Here is a 19,589-nt window from a genome sequence, read left to right on the forward strand (position 1 = left end):
TAAGACAATATCAAAATGTACAAAGATGAGAAATTTAGACTACTACTGTAAAATAATTACACAGGGCTTGGGCAGTGTTACAATCCCTAAGGCAAAACACCAATCTCTGTCCTACAGTGAACAGAAAAAGTACAGTTGTGTACACTTACCATAAATGTAGATGTTCGAGTGTATTCACTGTTGCAGTCATCACATTTGGGTTATCTGCTTGCAGCAGCCATTAGTCGGCCTGATTATCAAAGTCTTGGGTCCTGCGTCGGTTGCTGTCACATCTTCCATGACTTCAGGTAGTCAGGGGTATAAAACCATGCAGCCGACACCATTACATCAGTTTTTCTTGCTCCAGATGTCAGGTGCCCCCCTAATTGTAAGCAATTAAATATACATAAACAAGGTTATGCCTCCAATAAAAAAGCAAATATACCAAAAAGCTTTTAAGCATAGTAAAAAGGAATAGAGGTATAGCCAAAAGAAGTCAGGAGGCTGGAGGGAGGGTAAGCAGGACTGCAACAGTGAATACACTCGAACATCTACATTTATGGTAAGTGTACACAACTGTACTATGTTCTTTGTGTTTCACTGTTGCAGTCATCACATTTGGTAGATTCCCAAAGCTAAGGATAGGAGGAGGAATTTAGATAGCATTAGGACCAGCTATAAGGCCCTGCAGGACTGCAGTGGCAAAACCAACTCTAGATTTAGAGAAAATTGGCAAATGGTAATGCTTGGTGAAAGTATGTACAGAACTCCAGGTAGCAGCTTCTATGATGTCCCTGGTAGGGACACTTCTGAGAAAGACTGTAGAGGTAGATGCAACCCTGGTTGAATGTGGTCTTATCCCCTCTGTGGGATAAGTTTTCCATGGTGCTTATAGCAGAAATGAATGCAATGGCCTATCCATTTAGAAATGTTTTGCTTTGAAATGGCCTTCCCCTCTGTCCCTGCAGCAAATGCCACCAACAGCTGTTCAGATTTTTCTGAGAGATTTAGTCCTGTCCAAGTAAACTCTAAGTTGTCTGTGCACATCCAAGGAGTGCAGTATCTGTTCCCCTTTGTTCTGTGGATTAGAAAAGAAGGTTGGCAAATGAATGGACTGATTAAGAGCCACAGTCGATACCACCTTGGGCATGAAAGAGGGATTGGTCCTGAGGGACACCCTGTCCGTATGAAAGATGATGAAAGACTCCACTGCCATAAGGGCCTGTAATTCAGATACCCTTCTTGCTGAAGTGATGGCTAAAAGGAAGGCTGTTTTCCAAGAAAGGAATTTCAACTCTGCATTTGCAGCTGGCTCAAAAGGAGGTAGAGTAAGTTTTTCCAACACAAAGTTAATGTCCCAGGCTGGAGTAGGGGATCTCCTGGGTGGTCTTAAGTTTTTGGCATTTCTGAGTTACTGTTTGAGCAGTGGATGAGAGAAGAGGGGTGGTTCTGTGTTGTAATGAGCTGAAATGGCTGAGGCATGAATTTTGATGGAGAAAAAGGAAAGGTCCTTGTGAAGCATCTCAGTTAAGTATTGAATAATCTGCTGCCATCCCATGACTTTGGTTCCAGGAACAGAATCTTTTCCATTTTTCAGCATAAGATTTTCTAGTACTATGCCTCCTTGCCTCCAAAATTACATCCAACACTTGTTTACTGAGGGATGGTAACAGAGAGATCAGGTAATTAGCCAGGCTGCCAGGTTCAGGGTTTGAAGCTGAGGATGCAGAATCTGGCCCTTCTGCTGGGACAGCAGGGTAGGGGTCTGAGGCAGGTGCCATGGTGCCAGCAGTGACACACTGCGTAAGAGGGGGTACCACTGTTGGCGTGGCTAGTCTGGTGCAATTTAGTAGTACCTTGAAGGCATAAACTGGTAGATTTTTCCAGGTGAAGGACAGAGCATCCACTTTCCAAGCTTGTTTGTGGGGAGTCCTTGTGCAAATGCCTTTGGTTCCAGTTTCCACTTGTATAGGTCCCTGCCAGTGTATTTAGCTTTCCTGGCAGGAAATGAGCATGTAGGTGCTCTTGGTAGCTCAAGGCTGTGTTCCACAGAGCCACGGCTAGTCTGTAGAGAGGGTATGAGTGGGTTCCCCTTGCTTGTTTATGTACCACATAACAGTGGTGTTGTCCGTCTTTAACATTAATTGTCCTGGAAGAATGTGGTCCTTGAAGGCTGTCAGAGCATTCTGTACAGCTAACATTTCTTTTTGATTGATATGCAGGTGCATTTAACTTGGGTTCCATTTGCCCTGAATGCACTTCCCTGCCAAGTGAGCCCTCCCCCCCATGTATAGTCTGATGTGTCTGTTGTTAAGGTTTGGGAGGCAGGGGGTAGAGTGAAAGGCAGTCCCTTGTTTTGGTGGCAGGCCTCTGCCCACCAAAGGAACTCTAACTGTAGGCAAGGTATGATAGGAATCATTGCTTCTAGATCCTGAGAATGTTGACACCATAGGCTTTTTAGATACCATTGTAGTTTCCTCATATACAGTCTTGCATATGGAATTAGGAGAATGCAGGAGGCCATTAAACCCCAAGGCTTGCAGTATTTGTCTTGCAGATAGCAGGGTCTTTGTGGCCATTAGTTTGAAGTAAGCTGTCAAATGAACTTGTTTCTCTGACGTGAGGAAAGCCATCTGGGAAGTTGAGTTCAAACTTGCTCCCAGGAAGATAATTTGTTGGCAGGGTACCAGATGTGATTTCTTTTCGTTTATGATGTACCCCAGAGAAGTTAACACTTTTTGAACAAATGCCGGATGATTCAATGGTATGTCCTGGCTTTCTGCCTGAATTAGACAATCGTATAGGTATGGGTATATTTGAATATTTCTTTGCCTGCAAAATGCAATGACTGGAGCTAGGGACTTGGTGAATACCCTGGGCGCAGTAGATAAGCCAAAGGGCAGTGCAGAGAACTGAGGCGTAGGTATCTTCTGCAAGATTCCCTGATTGGGATGTGCAGGTAGGCTTCCTTTAAATCCAGTGTTGCCAACCAGGCATCCTTGCCTAGCATAGGAAGCAACTTGTGAAGAGTTAGCATCTTGAATTTTGGGATCACCAAAAAGGTGCTTAGGATAGAGAGACCCAGGATAGAATGCCAAGAGTTGTCTTTTCTGGGCACCAGGAAAAGTCTTGAGTAGAAACCTTGTCTCCTTTCCTCTTCTGGGACAGTTTGAATAGCCCTTATACTTAAGAGAGAGATAACTTGCTTTTGAGCCTCTGCCCACTGATTTAGGGGTAGATCTGGCCAAATGTTTGGGGTTGATAAAGTGTGGACGTGGAATCTGTATCATTGGGAAACTGTATTTAAAACCCATTTATAGGTTCATAGGTTTATACTAGGCTATCTGCCCTAAGGCATTTATAAGCCTAGCCCAGAGTTTTTGTGGCTTACGCCACCCCTTATGTTAAAAAATACTGTGCCCATTAGTTTGTTGTGCCTCTGTCCAGCAGTGACACAGAGATGATTCCCGGAGTAAACCTACGATCTCCCATCCACGGTCAAGATTTCTCTTGAACAGAGCCAGCGAGGTGCTCTGCCTCACATGGACCGGGATTTTATTCCACAACATAGGGAGTCTCTGGGTGACAAATCTATCCCTCCAGCATGTCCTATTTATATCCGTGCTAAGGTTTAAGTCGCTTGCTCTAGTGGATCTGGTAGATTTGGATTTTTTGAGGTGGAGCATGTCCATTAATTCCAGGTTGGACATGGCCTTGTATGTCAGGCACAGGTCACCTCTGAGCAGATGGTATGCGACTGAATAGAGCTGGAGTTTCTTCAGTCTGGCAGCATATGACAGATTTTGGAGTCCCTTTATCCTTTTGGTGAGGAACTTTTGGGGTCTCTCCAATTGCTGCAGGTGTCGGGTGAGATACATCCCGAATGGTGCATTGTACTCGATCATTGGTCTGATAAGTGAAGAGTACAGGGGAACAATGACCTCACTTGATCTGGATGTGAATCCCTTCATGATCAGGTGGGCAATTTAGAAGGTTTTTCTAACCACTTTAGCAATGTGAGTGTCAAAAGAAAGGCCACTGTCAACCTGGGTCCCCAGGTCCCTGATAACCTCTTCTGTGCTTAGTGGATTGCCACCTATATGGTAGCTTGGGGTTACCTTGTTTTTCCCGAAGGGTATGACTATACATTTTTTGGCATTTAACTTCAGGCCATGGCTCTGGCATCAGCTATCAGTTTCCGTGAGACCCCTCTGAAGGATATCTGTGTCCGATGAACTTTCCACTATGGCTCCCAGTTTGCAGTCATCTGCAAACTTTGTCAGCCATAGTCCTCCTATGTTAGCCTGTACTTCTGAGAAGTAGATGCCAACAACAGGGGCCAAGGACTGAGCCCTGTGGGACACCACTTGTGACTGGCTTGGAGTCTGACATGGCGCCAGCTACTCTAACCCTGTGGGTTCTGTCCTTTAGCCAGTTTGCAACCCATCTTGTGACATATGGGTTTACATTTAAGCTGGTAAGTTTCTCTATAATACCAGTGGGGTATTGTGTCGAAAGCTTTTGCAAGGTCAAGGTAGGCTGTATGGACTGCCTTTCCCTCATCAATGGCCTTGGTGACTGTTCGAAGAAGTCGACCAAGTTCAAAAGGCATGATCTGCCCTTGACAAAGCCAAACTGGGTTGGGTCCAATGTCTGCAAGTCCCCTATGTCTTTGCTTATGAGTTCCATTATGATCCTCTCCATAGCTTTGCAGACTAGGCTTGTTAAGCTTATGGGGCGGTAATTACCAGGGTCCGTAGAGGCACCGCCTTTGTGGAGTGGGACCACAGTTGCCGTACGCCACTCCTTGGGCACGTATCCTGTGGTAAGGCTAAGATTAAACAGCTGCCTTATGTGCGGGTTTAGTTCCTCATTGAGTTCGTGTAGCACACAGCCGGGGACACCATCCGGTCCCATTGATGCTGTGTTTTTAGCTTTAGAGAGAGCAGCTTTCACCTGCGCATTGGAGATGTCTGGGAGGCTGCACTCCGCTGGGATAGTTATCTCTCCTTTTGTTGGGGTTGTGTGGGGTGAAGTTTGCACTCTACCTGTCTGCCTCTATGTTGGCAATGTCTGTGGGTTCAGTGATTTTGTATCATTTTGGACTAATTCTGAGCATATCCGGAGTTTCCACCCAGGTTTCTAACATAGCTGAAGAAGGCCTTATGATTGTCTTTTGAATCTATGGCAATTTTTCTCTCAAAGTTGGCCTTGGATGATTTTATGAGTGCTCGTATTTTTTACTAATAATGATCAAGGTGTCATCTCTTTTATGGATTTTGCTCTATCATGTAACAGCTTTCTCCTCTTATTGTAAAGTTTGTTTATGGCTGGGGTCCACCAGACTGGACGTTTGCCCTTGGTGGAAAGAGTCTTGGTTTTATTAGGGATTGCCTGATCCATGCAGTCCTGGAGGTGTTCGTAGAAGGCATTGGTAAGGGCTTCCGCAGCTTGGGTTGTGGTTTCCACTGGCTCGGGGGCCTTGAAGGATACCACACCAGTCTTGAGTAGTGTGAAGTTTGCTTTAGAAAAGTTCTTCACTGTGGTCTTTTTTGTTTGGGGTGGGGGTGGCATGTGGATATCCAGTGAGATTAGTTTATGATCTGATCTCACCAATGAGGGATATACTTCCGGTGTGGAGCATTTTGTCCCCATGTCTGTGATGATGAGATCTAGTATATTTTCTCCTCTTGTGGGAACGGTGACTAGTTGTTCCATGGCATTTGAATTTATGAACTCCAGGAACCTTTGGGCTAGAAAGTTTGGGCTTGAGTAATGTTCCCAGTCTATATTCGGGTAGTTGAAGTCACCCAATATAATGGTGTTTGGAGATACTTTTATACCCTCCAGTGTCTTCAGGAAGGCTGTGTGGGGTTTCTGAGTTTGAGAGTGTATCCTGTGTAATGAGCTCCCACTTTTTTGCCTGCAGAGCAATCTTTCCCCCTAAAGGAGCAGTCAGTTGAGAAGGGCTTTGAAGTTTCAAAGTTAAGTCATTGAGACAGTTTACCATAGGGGGGAGTCTTACTACTCCCTGCTTTGGAAGTGGGAGCCCCCCACTGCTTAGTCCTGTGTGTACATTGGGACTGAAGCCTGAGTCTTCTGCTGGTTCTGGGTTTGGACTGAGAAGGCCTGGAAGAGGCAGGAAAGGACCAATTCTTAGAGGGCCAATGCCTACTAAATCTTGTAGGCTGTGTTTGCAGGAAATCATTACAGTTTGCATAGATTTAGCTTTTTCGTCCATCATTTTAAGTACTTCTGCTGCTTTGTTGCCAAACAGGCAGTCATGGCTTAAGGGAGCATCCAGCAATTTAGCTTTAACATGATCTTGTAAAGATTGCTTCTTAAGCCAAGCATGCCTTCTAAGTACAGACCCAGTTACAGCAGCCCTGCAAGATGCCTCTAGTGAATCAAAACCACATTGCAAAGTAGGTTTTCCAACTTGTTCAGCAGAATGCATTAAATCCTGTAAATCCTTATTTTCAGCACAGTCAGGAATCAACATAATTTTCTGTTTAAGCAATCCTAATAATATGCTGCTGATACTTTAACATATGAAACTGGCAGTGTAAGGTCCTAATGGCTAAGGTTGCAAAAGTGTATACCTTCTTACCCCATCTATCCAGTGCCCTGGAATCTCTATCAGAAGGGGTAGGATTTTTTGTAGTAGTAGCCTTAATGCCCTTGGGTCCCTGTGAAATGGTCTCAGGATCTGCAGTAGGATTTTTAAAGAGGAACTTGTGAGAGTCAGGAACCCTGTAATATCTATCTGGTTTTCTGGGAGCAGGAGGTAAGGAGTCAGGGGCCAAGTTAGACTCTGAAAAGGCATCATCAACAATGTCCAGTACAGGGTGGATAACTAAGGGCCTGTGTTGGGGCAGGAGTAAGAAATCCCTATGCCTCTTTTTAGAATCATAGTAATCCTGGCTTTCCCAGCGGAAATGCTCCCTAAGAGTATGCAAGGTTTCACCAAACGAGAAATCCTCTGGAGGGGAAGCAGAGGGAATAGAGTCCTCTGCATCAGACTCCTCATAGGTAGATAAGAGTAAATCCTGGTCATCAGAGGAAACAGAAATTTCAGAATCCTGATCAGAAGAATCATAAGCAAAATTCAGTCATAGGTCTCTTAGAGGGGGAAGGTTGGCTTCCCCTGATTAAAGTAATAAGGTCTTCAGCCATTCTTATCATTTGTTTTTTAGGCATAGAGGCCTGACCATGCAGTCTGGGTGTCAGTATTCTAGGCATGGATCAAGTTTTAGGCCTTGAAGAAGAAGATGGCATCGGTTTAATATGCAAGTCAGTAGGCCTGAATACACCCTCAGAAACTGGTGCCTGCACAGCGGCTCCAGACCCATCCAAGGTAGAGACATCCGCAGGTTCCACAGTTGAAGCATCTCACGGCATACGAACTCAGAATGGGTCTCAGTAGAGGCCTGCGAATCTGAAGTAACCGGTATCAGGGGCTGTGAAAGCACCTCACTGAGTACCGGTGAACTGGTGACTAGCTTAGGAGAAGCGTCGTCAGCAGCTTTGGACCTAGGCAGCCTGTCTCTGTCTTTATCTTTGCATTTTTTTGGAATGTCAGTAGTCGGGTGGCTTACCGAAGCCATATCTGGATAATTGAACCGAGTACCAAAATATTTAGAAGCGGAAATATACCGATGACGAATAGTTCATTGTTTAAATAAGGCACAAAACTGACAGTGAGGTATGTCGTGGTCAGGGCCTAGGCAAGGAATACAGTATGAATGAAAATCTTTATGAGGTATTTGCTTTCCACAAGAAATACAATTATTGACTTTTACTGACATCGGTTTACAGCAAGAAAACGTTTCCCCAACGGGGTACTTAGCTTTAGTTGAAGACTTCAGTTCTGAAACTCAAAAATGAAAATTTCAGGAGTTGGCCGACCGGCACTTACAAACTGCTTCTGCCTCAGGCACCGCACGGCAAGAAAGACTGATGTAATGGCATCGGCTGCATGCTTTATACCCCTGACTACCTGACGTCATGGAAGATGAGACCGCAACCAACCCAAAACTTTGATAATCAGGCTGACTGAGGGTTACTGCAAGCAGATAACCCAAATGTGATGACTGCAACAGTGAAACACGAAGAACATTAGTATTTTATTAAGGAGACACTACCTACCCTATTTATCAGTGTAGATCTCTCTTCAACAGTTAAGGACAGTTGTTGACACAGTTGCTGAGGTGCTAGTAAGTTATCCATTAATTCTTGGGCTTCAGATGGGTTTTCTTCAGCAAATTCCTGTATCTCAGCATCAAGCGCTGTTAGTTTAGGATGCCAGACGTCCAACTCTTTCCATATTTTCTGTGAAACAACAAATAAACCATTGTTATTCATCTATTCATTGCTTGACTCACACACACACACACACACACACACACACACACACACACACACACACACACACACACACACACAAAAATGCTGCTTTTTCATATATAACGTTGAATTTACTGCTTTTACTTTAAACATTTTAACTTTCGTTTTTTGTAATTCTCCAAAAGTTCAAACCTTTTACTTTTCAAAACTGAGATATCATAAATGAGTAACCCATGCTTGTCGCACTCAGTTAAGTACAGTCCTGCTCTCTTTGTTTCTCCCTCTCCTAAGCAGTGTCTGTCACTGTTGCCAATAAATTTAATTTTATCAAAATATACTTTCAAATCTGCTAGAAGCTGTGAAAGTAGAGGAGATGAATATTATGGCACACAGTAAGTGTTAACAATATGTATTAACTGTAACTTTAGCAGGCAAGTATTTAAAAAATGAAATGGAGCATACTCCAAAATCTAACCTGCAGAATGTTCAAACAGAAGAGGTTAAAGAATTAGTTAGGTAAGCAATAACAGCATACCAGGTATCTCACAGTCCTGCAGAGAAGGGCAGCCAAAGGACATAAAAACATAGTATGAGTCTTACGTTTACATTTCCTAAAATGGTTAGTATACTGCAAATAAGCATCACCATATGTCCCCAAATCACAAACAGGCTAGTACTGTTTGTGACATCCCCACTCTAGGCCAGTAATCAAGGAGCCTGAATCCTCACCACCGCCACTGGAGAGGGTGGTTCACTTGGAATACAAATTGATACACTCAGTATTTCTAGATACAGACCTCTCTGCATCAAGCACAAATTCCTTTAAGAGCACATAGGGAACCCACTCAGTCTGGGGTCCGGGTTTCTCTATATCTGTCTCCCTCCAGGTCCCCAGTAAGACTTCCCACTGGCACATCTTCAGAGTTAAGTCCTCATCCGAGTGTCCAAGTGAAGTCCACCTCTCTCTCTCTGTGAAACCAGTGCTTCGTGTCCCCGCTCCACGTAGCTGACACACACACATTTTAAGATTTGATTTGAACTCACACACAAACAACTGAGAAAGGCTGGCACAGGTTTACTAGCTATGCCCCCTTCTGCCCAGACAATAAGGTAGTTATCACTGCCACCAGGCACTACAAAGCCAGCTCACCTACCTAAAGCTCTTGCATGGATACCAAATTATACTGAGTGAAGTTAATATTAATACAAATGGAAATGTTTTTTATTTTTCTTTTAATACAAATGGTAATGTTGACCAAACAGCCAGGCTTTCAGGAGTGGCCACAGTTATCACCAAATAAATACATGCAAATACTCTCAGAGCTTACTTATGTTCTAAAAAAAGACCAGCCATAATGAAAAGTTGAAATATATTTAATAATACATAATAAAAGAACAAGAAAATAGTAAATATCTATTCACAGTAAAAACTAGAGTTTCAGAAACAGGAAATATTGAAAATAACATAGCTGGAAAGATTCACACAGTTACAGTAAAACAATACTTACCTATTCTCACTATATTTTCTTGACTGATCTGGAGAATAACTGTTTCTACTTACTGAATAGAGCAAGGCAAGATGATGTGGGTGAGTGGTCCTTGTTGTCAGATCCAAGACAGAATATAGAATACTGAGAGCAATCACCTACTAATATCTAAATATTATCTCTGGCTAAAATAATGACATCATACACATCTGGTCATCTGACTCTGTTTCCCCACACTATCTCCCATCACTAGAAGCTGTCAGAGTTTAGCACCTTTGTGCTACAATATACACTAGACCTTCAGCTAAGTTTTATTAAAGCATCTGGAAGCCATAGCATAATAAAACCATTTCACTGTTCCTACAGGAGCTACAAAATATTCTCTAGCACAGACATTGCATCTCTGGCATCATTGAAAACTGTGGGATAGCATCTTTATGGCTTACCCCACAAAGTAGTTTAATTTCATATATACTTTAAAGATGGCTATCTTCTGTTACAACATATACATTTCAACAGTTACAATAATGCATGCACATTTATTTTCTTTCCAGCAGGGCACACTGTTGATACATTTTAACACAACCAGCTTTACAAATACATTGTTCAACACAAACATCTGTACAAATCTGTTTGATATACAAATGACATATAATTCTTTACAAAATGCCAGTTAGCTGTGCTGGCATGTTACACATTCACTGCTCTATTTCTCCTGGCATGGCTGACAGTACTTCCTATAGTCACACCTCTCCCCTTTGAAGACTCTGAAGTTTTGAAGTTTTTCAAGTGTCCTTTGAAAATGTTGCTTGAGAGGAATGAACCTATCTGGGAATACATCACCCCATACCCTGTCTTGACAGCCCATCTGCATTGGCATTTCTAACCCCACTAGGGTGCTGCACTATCATATCATATGCCTGCAACCCTAGGCTCCATCTTAGTAACTTGGTATTGTGCTGGCTGGCTCCAATGTAGCCATGTTAAGGGATTGTGGTCAGTAACTACAGTGAATTTTCTTCCATACAGATAAGACTGAAGTTTCTGCAGTGCCCATATTATGGTTAAACTTTCTTTTTCTACTGCTGCATAACATATCTCACAAGGTTGGAGTCTATGGCTGAGATATACCACTGGGTGCTCTTCTCCCTCTGAGGAAACCTGGCTGAGTACAGCCCCCACCCCATCGTTCAAAGCATCCACTTGCACAACAAATTATTTGTTGTAATCTGGATGGCTAACACAGGGGGTCCTCCCAAAGCCCCTTTAAGCTTTTGGAATGCCTTCTCCCAGGCTGGGGTCCAGACTACCTTGTCTGACACCTTTTTCCTCATCAGTTCTGTGAGGTAAGCAGCTACTGTACTATAACTGGGAATAAGCTTTCTACAGTACCCCACTGTCCCCAAGAATGCCCTCACCTGTTTTTTGATAATAGGGGCAGGCCAAGCCTGAATGGCTTCCACTTTGGCAAGTACTAGCCTGATCTTACTACTCCTCACTCTATGTCCCAGGTAGGAGACCTCTGCCATACCCACTTGACACTTACTTGGCTTAATGGTCAACCCTGCTGTTTGCAGTCTGCCCAGGACCTCTCAGACATGCAGAAGGTGCTTGTGCTAGGAATGGCTGTAAATGGCAATATCATTCATGTAAGCAAGAGCATAATTTCCTGCTCCTGCTAGAATATGATGGAAGGTCACTGGGGCATTTTTCATCCAATGGGCATCTTTGTGAGCTCATATAATCCGAAAGGTGTCACAAAGGCTGACCTCTCTCTAGCTGTGGGAGTCAAGGGCACCTGCCAGTAGCCCTTGGTCAGATCAATAGTGGTCAGATATGTAGCTCCACCCAGCTGATCTAAGGCTTCATCTGTCATAGGCATGGGATAAGCATCTGACCCTGTGTGACTATTTAGTTTCCTGTAGTCCACACAGAACCTGGTGATGCCATCTTTCTTTGGCACCAGCACGAATGGGGAGGCCCAGGGATTGCTGGAATCCTGGATTACCCCCTTCCAACATTTCCTGTATCTCCTCCCTCACAACCCGTCTGACTCTCTCAGGCACCCTATAAGGGACCTGCTTGATTGGCCTTTGGGGTCCTGTATCCACATTGTGTTGTACCAGGTGGATTCAACCAGGTTTCCCAGTGAACATGCCCCCAAACTCCTGTAACACTGCTTTGATTTCTTGACCCTGAGTAGGGAATAGCTGCTGGGACATTGCTACCCCTTCCACTGAGGTGTAAGTCCGAGCCTCACTGAGGAGATCAGTAACCAGATCCCTCTGAGACTCCTCCTGCCATGCACTGCAAATACTCAGCACCAGGGCCTCCATATCATGGTAAGGTTTCATCATGTTAACATGGTACAATTTGTGTCCCTGACTCCTGACTAGCAGTTCTACCATGTAGTTAACATCACTGACCTTCCCTACCACTTTGAAGCGTCCCTCCCAAGCTGCATGCAGCTTACTGTGTCTGACAAGAATGAGAACCATAACCTGCTGTCCCACAGCAATACACTCTGGCTCAAGCCTTCCTGTCATACCAGACCTTTTTCTGCTGCTGGGCCAAGCCCATAAGCACCCCAGGCATTGCCCTGAAGTTTTAAGGCATATGCCACAACAGACTCCTTGTGGGATTCACATTCACCCTCCTAGTCATCACAAATCAAATCTAAAGGCCCCCTCAACCTATGTACATACAGCAACTCAAAGGGTGAAAAACCTGTGGATTCCTGGATACTCTCTGTATGCAAACAGCAGATGGAGCAAATATTTGTCCCACTTTCTCTCAAACAGGTCTGCATATGTATGTACCATAGTCTTTAGTGTAGAGTTTAACCTCTCCATAAGACTATTAGTCTGGGGGTGGTAGGGGGTGGTCTTTGGGTGCCTCACCCCACAGTGCTTACACAGACAAGCCAGCAGGTCTAGCATGAAATTGGCACCTCTGTCAATCAGTATTTCTCTTGAGAAACCTAACCTGCTGACAATCTCTAGGAAAGCATTTGCCACCTTCTCTGCCTCGATGGAGGACAGAGCCACCACCTCAGGGTATCTGGTAGCATAATCAACTACCACTAGGATAGACTTCTTCCCTGTGGAACTTGGGGTATTCAGAGGCCAGACAATATCCATAGCTACCCTCTGAAATGGCTCCTCAATCACAGGCAAAGGCATCAAAGGAGCTTTCACCTTGTCTCCTGCCCTGCATACTTTTTGGCACTGCTCAGCTCACAGGTCCTGCAGTATCCTGTCACATCTCTTGCAAGTTCTGCATAATACATCTCTTGGTAAGCTTTATGCCCATATGACCTGCAAAGGGAATGTCATGGGTTATGACTAGAAGTGCCAGATGGTAGGCTCTAGGTACTACCAACTGCTGTACTCTAGCCCTCCCTCAGGGGTCCACGCTCTACACAGTAACCCTTTGTTCCAGTATATAGACTCCCATTTTTCTTGAGAATCAGGTGCCTCCCTAGCTAGCTCCCTCAAGCCTGTTAGTGTTGGGTCTGACAGCTGACCATGTCTCAGCTCTACTTTTGTGACAATTTCCCAGCTCCCCTTCCATGGGAAGTCTGGTATCCTCTGACAGCGGTGCCTCAATGTCAGCCTGGGTACTACCACTCACCTCTGCCCTTGCAGTCACTTTGTCCAAGAGAACATCAGTACCTACCAGCAGCTATGACTCACCTTCAGGATCATAGTTACAGGGTAACTCCCTCCCTGAAGTAGCCACTTCACCAGCCCTAGCTTCAGATGTGGTATCTGTCTGGGTCTCCCCCAGGCTACCAGATGCCTGTCTCCAAGCCTGACTGCATGTAACTGCATGCACACAAGGTACTGCATTATCAGAATCATTCCCTATCGGGGCATCTGCAGGGATACCCTCAAATACACCTTCTTGTTTCCTTTTTCCACCCTCCCAGTCAAGGTGAACCTTGGCCAAAAGCATTTGGAATGGGGTCCCTCCTAAAGCTCTGACTGGAGTGGACTGTCCAAGAAAGTACTGCTCCTCTTTAACCACTGCAGACTTCATAATGGCTATGTCAGAGGCTGTGTCTCTCTTAGCAGTGGCCTGTTTTCCATCCAATAAGATAAGATATAATCTCTGTTGATAGTTTGGTACCCCTGTTGTCTCCAGACAACTTACCACTGGCATACTGTTACTCCCACTTGTTGGCTCCCCCCAACTTTTGCTCCCCACCTTGCCTCTGTGGAAATATATATGATACATGGCCCCACAGGTTACATTTAAAACATGTAACCCTTGATCTTGGCTGTGGTAGCGTTGTCGCCTCACAGTAAGACGTTGTCCTGTTCGATTCTCAGCTAGAGCATCTTCTGTGTGGAGACATGCGTGAATGGGCATACCTTCTTTGAAGGTTGTGCATCAGGGCTGGCAACTTGGCACATAAAAATCCACTGCCAATCATTAGCGGGCCGGAGTTTCGCTGTGGCGACCCCTAACCGGGAAAAGCCGAAAGACACAACAACCCTTGATCTTGGCTGCGTACCTGAATTAGTAGCTTCTCCTATTACCGGTGGATTCTGTTGGGATGGTTTAGGCTGCCCACCATGGGTTCCCTTATATCCAAATGCAGCACTGGGTACTGTATATTCTTTCTGAGCAGTGATGCCCTGCTTGCTATGTAGATATCCCCTTTCTTTCCCAGCTCATCTGCAGAGTTACATTCTTGTCTTCCAGATTCTTATGTCCTCAGGCAAAGTGCTAAGGGCTTGTTCCCTCACCAAAAGGCCTGCCAGCCCTTGAAAAGTGGTGACCTGACACCCACTCACCCACCAATGAAAAAAAGTGCTTAACTCAGCAAGATAATTGCACACACGTTCATCTGCCTTGCATCTATGCTCACAAAACTTTTTTCTGTAAGCTTCAGGTGTTAACTTAAAACATTCAAGTAAACATTTCTTTACTTTTTCATAGTTTAAACAATCAATGTCAGACAATTTAGAAAAAACAGTTATAGCTTTACCATGGAGTAAGGGTGTCAGGAACCATACCAGAACCCTTGGTCAGCATTACACTTTTCACATACTCTTTCAAATATATTTATTTATTTATTTTACATTTGTTGACTGGGATAGTCCGACTGGATATATGCCCATTTTCAGCGGAGGCCCGGGGAGAAAATCTCCAAGATAATAATACACATTGAACATTTAGTAAATGCTAGTTTCAAGCAGATTACAGTCATAAGCAGTACCAGCATTTAGCACATATAGTACTAACTTATTATAAAACACTTTACAAAACATAACATTATTTTCAAAGTTACATATACATAACATTACATTCAGGTTTAAGACACATTGAGCAACAGTTATACAATTGACCCTTCCTGAAGTGGTGTGGTAGAAAAAAGTTAGAAGTAGTTGCGGCACCTAAGTAATAGAGAGGTCACTAGTCGGGGTTAGTGCAAGTTCATAACCAATGAGCTTTGAAGTATTTCCTGAGTTTGTTTTTGAATCGAGTTAGTGAGGGTTCTAGGGTCAAGTCAGCTGGGAGTCTGTTCCATGATTTTCCAACAGAGTTGGCAAACACCATTCTCTCTGTGAAACCAGTGCTTTGTGTCCCTGCTATATGAATAAAACTATCAAAATTATCACCCTCTGTAAATTGAGGAAGAAATTTACTGACCTTTATTGATTCTGGGGTTTAATTATTCCTTTCTTCATTACCTTCATGATCCTGGCAGAGTCAGCATCTCCCTCCCATGTTGACGCTGCTTCTAATTTTCTTCAGCTTCCAAATGCCATAGTCTCTCTGCTGACTCTAATTCCAAATGTTTGGCCTCCAGTTCAAGTCTCTAACTCCAGATGGAATTTTAAGTCCTCTGTGGAAAAGGTGAACTGTCCTGTTGCTGAGGCTGCAAATCCCCATCACCAAACTGGTTGTATTCCTGGTTGCTGGTCCGAGCTGCGACTTAGGCTGAAATCTATTTCTCTTTAGTCAGGTTAGCCTACACCAGTCCTTTGGCTTCACACACCAAGGCCAACTGGTTCTTTGTCAGCTTGCCATAATCCTTTGTTGACATCTTTGCCCGCTTTCCCCTAACTAAACTAAACTAACAAAATAGAATAAATAGAACTTGTTGTGGAATGAAACTCTGAATGCCTACCTTGTGGCTGCTGAGAGAATGCACACATTTGGTGATAACTGCTTAAAGGCTACAGGAGTTCAATATCCACACCACCGTTCACCAATGTGTAACATCCCCATTCTGGGACAGTAATCAATGAGCCTGAATCCTCACCAATGACACTGGAGGGGGAGGTTCATTTGTAATACAAATAGCTACACTCAGTATTTCCAGATGCAGACCTCTACATGAAGCACAATTTCCCTTAAGAGAACACAGGGAAGATAGTCAAACCAGGGTCTGGATTTATCTGTCTCCCTCCAGGTCCCTAATAAGACTCCCCACTGGCACAGCTTCAGACTTAAGTCCTCAGCAGAGTGCAAAAACCAAGTCCTCCACCATTCTCTCTGTGAAACCAGTGCTTTGTGTCCCTGCTCCCGGTAGCTGACACACACCTACTTTGAGATTTGATTTGCAACCACACACACACAACTGGGAAAGGCTGGCACAGGTTTACTAGCTATGGCCCCTTCTGCCCAAAGAATAAGGTATTTATCCCTGCCAGCAGGCACTAGAAGCCAGCTAATTAAGGCTCTTGCAAGGGTACCCAATTTTACTGAGTGAAGGTAATATTAACACAAATGGTAATGTTGATCAAACAGCCAGGCTTTCAGAAGTGGCCACAGTTATCACCAAATAAATATATGCAAATACTCTCAAAGCTTAAATATTTTCTAAATAGGACCAGCCATAATGAAAACTTTAAATATATTTAATAATAAATAATAAAAGAATAACAATATACTAAATATCTATTTACAGTAAAACCCCAGAGTTTCAGTAACAGGAAATACTGAAAATAACACAGCAGCTGGAAAGAGTCACACAGTTACAGAAAAACAATACATAACTATTCTCACTATATTTTCCTGACTGATCTAAAGAATTATTGTCCCTTCCTATTGAACACAGTAAGGAAAGATGCTGTGGGTGAGTGATCCTTGTTGTCAGATCCAAAGACAGGATACAGAATACTGACACCAGTCTCCTACTAATATCTAAATATTATTACTGGCTTACAGAATGACATTACACACATCTGGTCATCTGGCTCTATTTCCAAAAAGTACAGTTTTGTACCTACCATAAATGTAGATGTTCGAAGATCCACATTGCTGCAGTCCTAACACTTGGGTAGTCCGCTGTCCCTCGGTCGGCCCGAATATCAGAGTATAAGGCTGACGTCGGTCAAGGCGCATTTGACTGACATCAGAACGTCAGGGTACAAATGCGCATGACCGACGTCATATCCTCAGTCTTTTCTTGCCCCAGATGTCAGAAGACCCTAAAAAGAAAAGGTCAAAACCCATAGACCACAACTAAACAACCAACTAGCCTAACACCAAAAATATGTATAATATATACAATATATACAAAATGCAATATACCTCAGATGGATAACCCAACCCACACAACCACCTCAAACAGCAGAGGGAAGGAGGGAGGATTGCAGCAATGTGGATTTTCGAACATCTACATTTATGGTAGGTACAAAACTGTACTATGTTCTTCATCCCACATTGCTGCAGTCCTAACACTTGGGTAGAATCCCAAAGCAGAGGTAAGGGAGGATGGCTAAATTATAATGAAGCAGGAGCTGCCAAAATGCCCTGCAACACAGCAGTGGCAAACCAGCCCTGGATTTAGAGTACAATGGAAGGTGGTAATGCCTAGAGAAGGTATGCACTGAACTCCAAGTGGCTGCCTCCAAAATATCCTTAGTAGCCACCCCTCAAAAAGCTGTTGAAGTGGCAGTAGCCCTAGTGGAATGAGGTCTAATCCCAGCTGGAATCTCTTTGCCATGATGGGAATAACAGAAAGCAATGCAAAATCCAATCCACTTAGAAATAGTTTGTTTTGACACGGGCTTGCCCTGAGAGCACAAAGCAAAAGAAACTAATAACTGCTGAGATTGTCTGAACCCTTTAGTTCTGTCCAAATAATATCGCAACTGCCTGTGTACATCTAAAGTGTGCAAAATCTTTTCCCCTTTAGTTTGGGGATTTGCATAAAAAGTAGGCAAATGAATAGTTTGGTTTAAAGCCACACTAGAAACCACTTTAGGCATAAAGGAAGGATTAGTACGTAAAGATACCCTATCCTTGTGGAAAATTAAGAAAGGCTCAACTGCCATAAGGGCCTGCAATTCAGAAACCCTTCTTGCAGAGGTAATGGCCAACAAAAAAGCAGTTTTCCATGACAAATATTTCAACTCAGCAGTAGCTGCAGGCTCAAAAGGTTGTAGAGTGAGTTTCTCCAACATAAAACTGAGATCCCAAGCAGGAGTAGGAGCTCTTCGTGGGGGTCTTATATTCTTTGCCCCTCTAAGAAATTGCTTGAATAAAGGATGAGAAAACAATGGTGGGTCACAATCATAGTGAGCTGAAATTGCTGCAGCATGAATCTTAATAGAAGAGAAGGACAAACCTTTGTCCAATAACTCAGTAAGATATTGAAGAGCCACACTTAAATCAGGCTCAGAAACATCCAAATCCTTAGCTGCACTCCAAAATAAAAATCTCTTCCATTTATCTGCGTACACTTTCCTTGTACTAGGCCTTCTGGCTTCCAAAATCACATTCAAAACTTGTTGTGGAAGTTGAGACCCTTTATGGTTTAAAACAGAATATGCCATGCTGTTAGGTGAAGAGAGTGAAGTTTGACATTGAGCAAATGACTGTCCTCCTGGGACAACAGATGTGGAATCAAAGGCAAAGGCCATGGAGGCTTCCGTACTAGACTTCTCAGTAGTGGGTACCAGTGCTGTCGAGGCCAATCTGGAGCTATCAAAATCATCCTTGGCTTGTCCTGTCTGACCTTCAGAAGTACCTTTGGGAGGAGAGGCAGAGGTGGAAAGGCATACACATGAAGATTTTTCCAAATGAAAGAAAGAGCATCCACTTTCCAAGCTGTGGGATGAAACCGCTTTGTGCAAAACTTTGGCAGCTGGTGGTTTAGTGGAGAAGCGAACAGATCTATGTCTGGAGTTCCCCAGGACACTGTCAATTTCTGAAATACATGAAGATCCAGTTTCCACTCATGGGGATCCATGATTTGTCTGCTTAACACGTCTGCTAAGGAGTTCTGTGCTCCCGGCAGAAACCTTGCCTGAAGATTTAGTTGTAAACTGAGAGCAGTCTCCCACAAAATCATTGCTTGCCTGCATAGAGGATAAGAATGTGTTCCCCCTTGCTTGTTGATGTACCACATGACAGTTGTGTTGTCTGTTAGAATCAACACCTGCCCTGGAAGAAGTAAATCCTTGAAAGCTATTAATGCAAACTGGACTGCTAACATCTCCTTCATGTTGATATGCAGATGTTGTAGTCTGGCAGGCCACTTGTCTTGTATCCACTTTCCATTTAGATGAGCTCCCCAAGCTATGTCTGAGGCATCTGTTGTTAAAATCTGACTCGCCTCTGGCCGGGTCACAGAGAGTCCCTTGTTTAGGTGACATTCCTGAGCCCACCACAAAAATTCCTTTTGAATGCAAGGTATTATTTGAATGACAGTGTCCAGATCCTGGCAGTGCTGTGTCCATACATTTTGAGATACCATTGTAGCTTCCTCATATGCAGTTTGGCATTGGGAAGCACCAGAATACAAGATGCCAT

The 19,589-nt window shown here is 43.7% G+C and overlaps 1 protein-coding gene across 1 annotated transcript in view; it reads right to left on the bottom strand.

The window, feature by feature from the left end:
• Positions 1-19,589, bottom strand: part of SYNE2 (spectrin repeat containing nuclear envelope protein 2) — a 3,814,665-nt gene that overhangs the window by 1,906,805 nt on the left and 1,888,271 nt on the right. Inside the window, exon 58 of the mRNA XM_044073561.1 lies at positions 8,128-8,310. Coding sequence (XP_043929496.1) covers positions 8,128-8,310 — 183 coding nt within the window. The remainder of the gene's footprint in view (positions 1-8,127; positions 8,311-19,589) is intronic.

Source organism: Protopterus annectens, chromosome 6.part0 (genome assembly GCF_019279795.1).
Source record: "Protopterus annectens isolate FY-2018-M chromosome 6.part0, PAN1.0, whole genome shotgun sequence".
NCBI classification, from domain to species: domain Eukaryota; kingdom Metazoa; phylum Chordata; order Ceratodontiformes; family Protopteridae; genus Protopterus; species Protopterus annectens.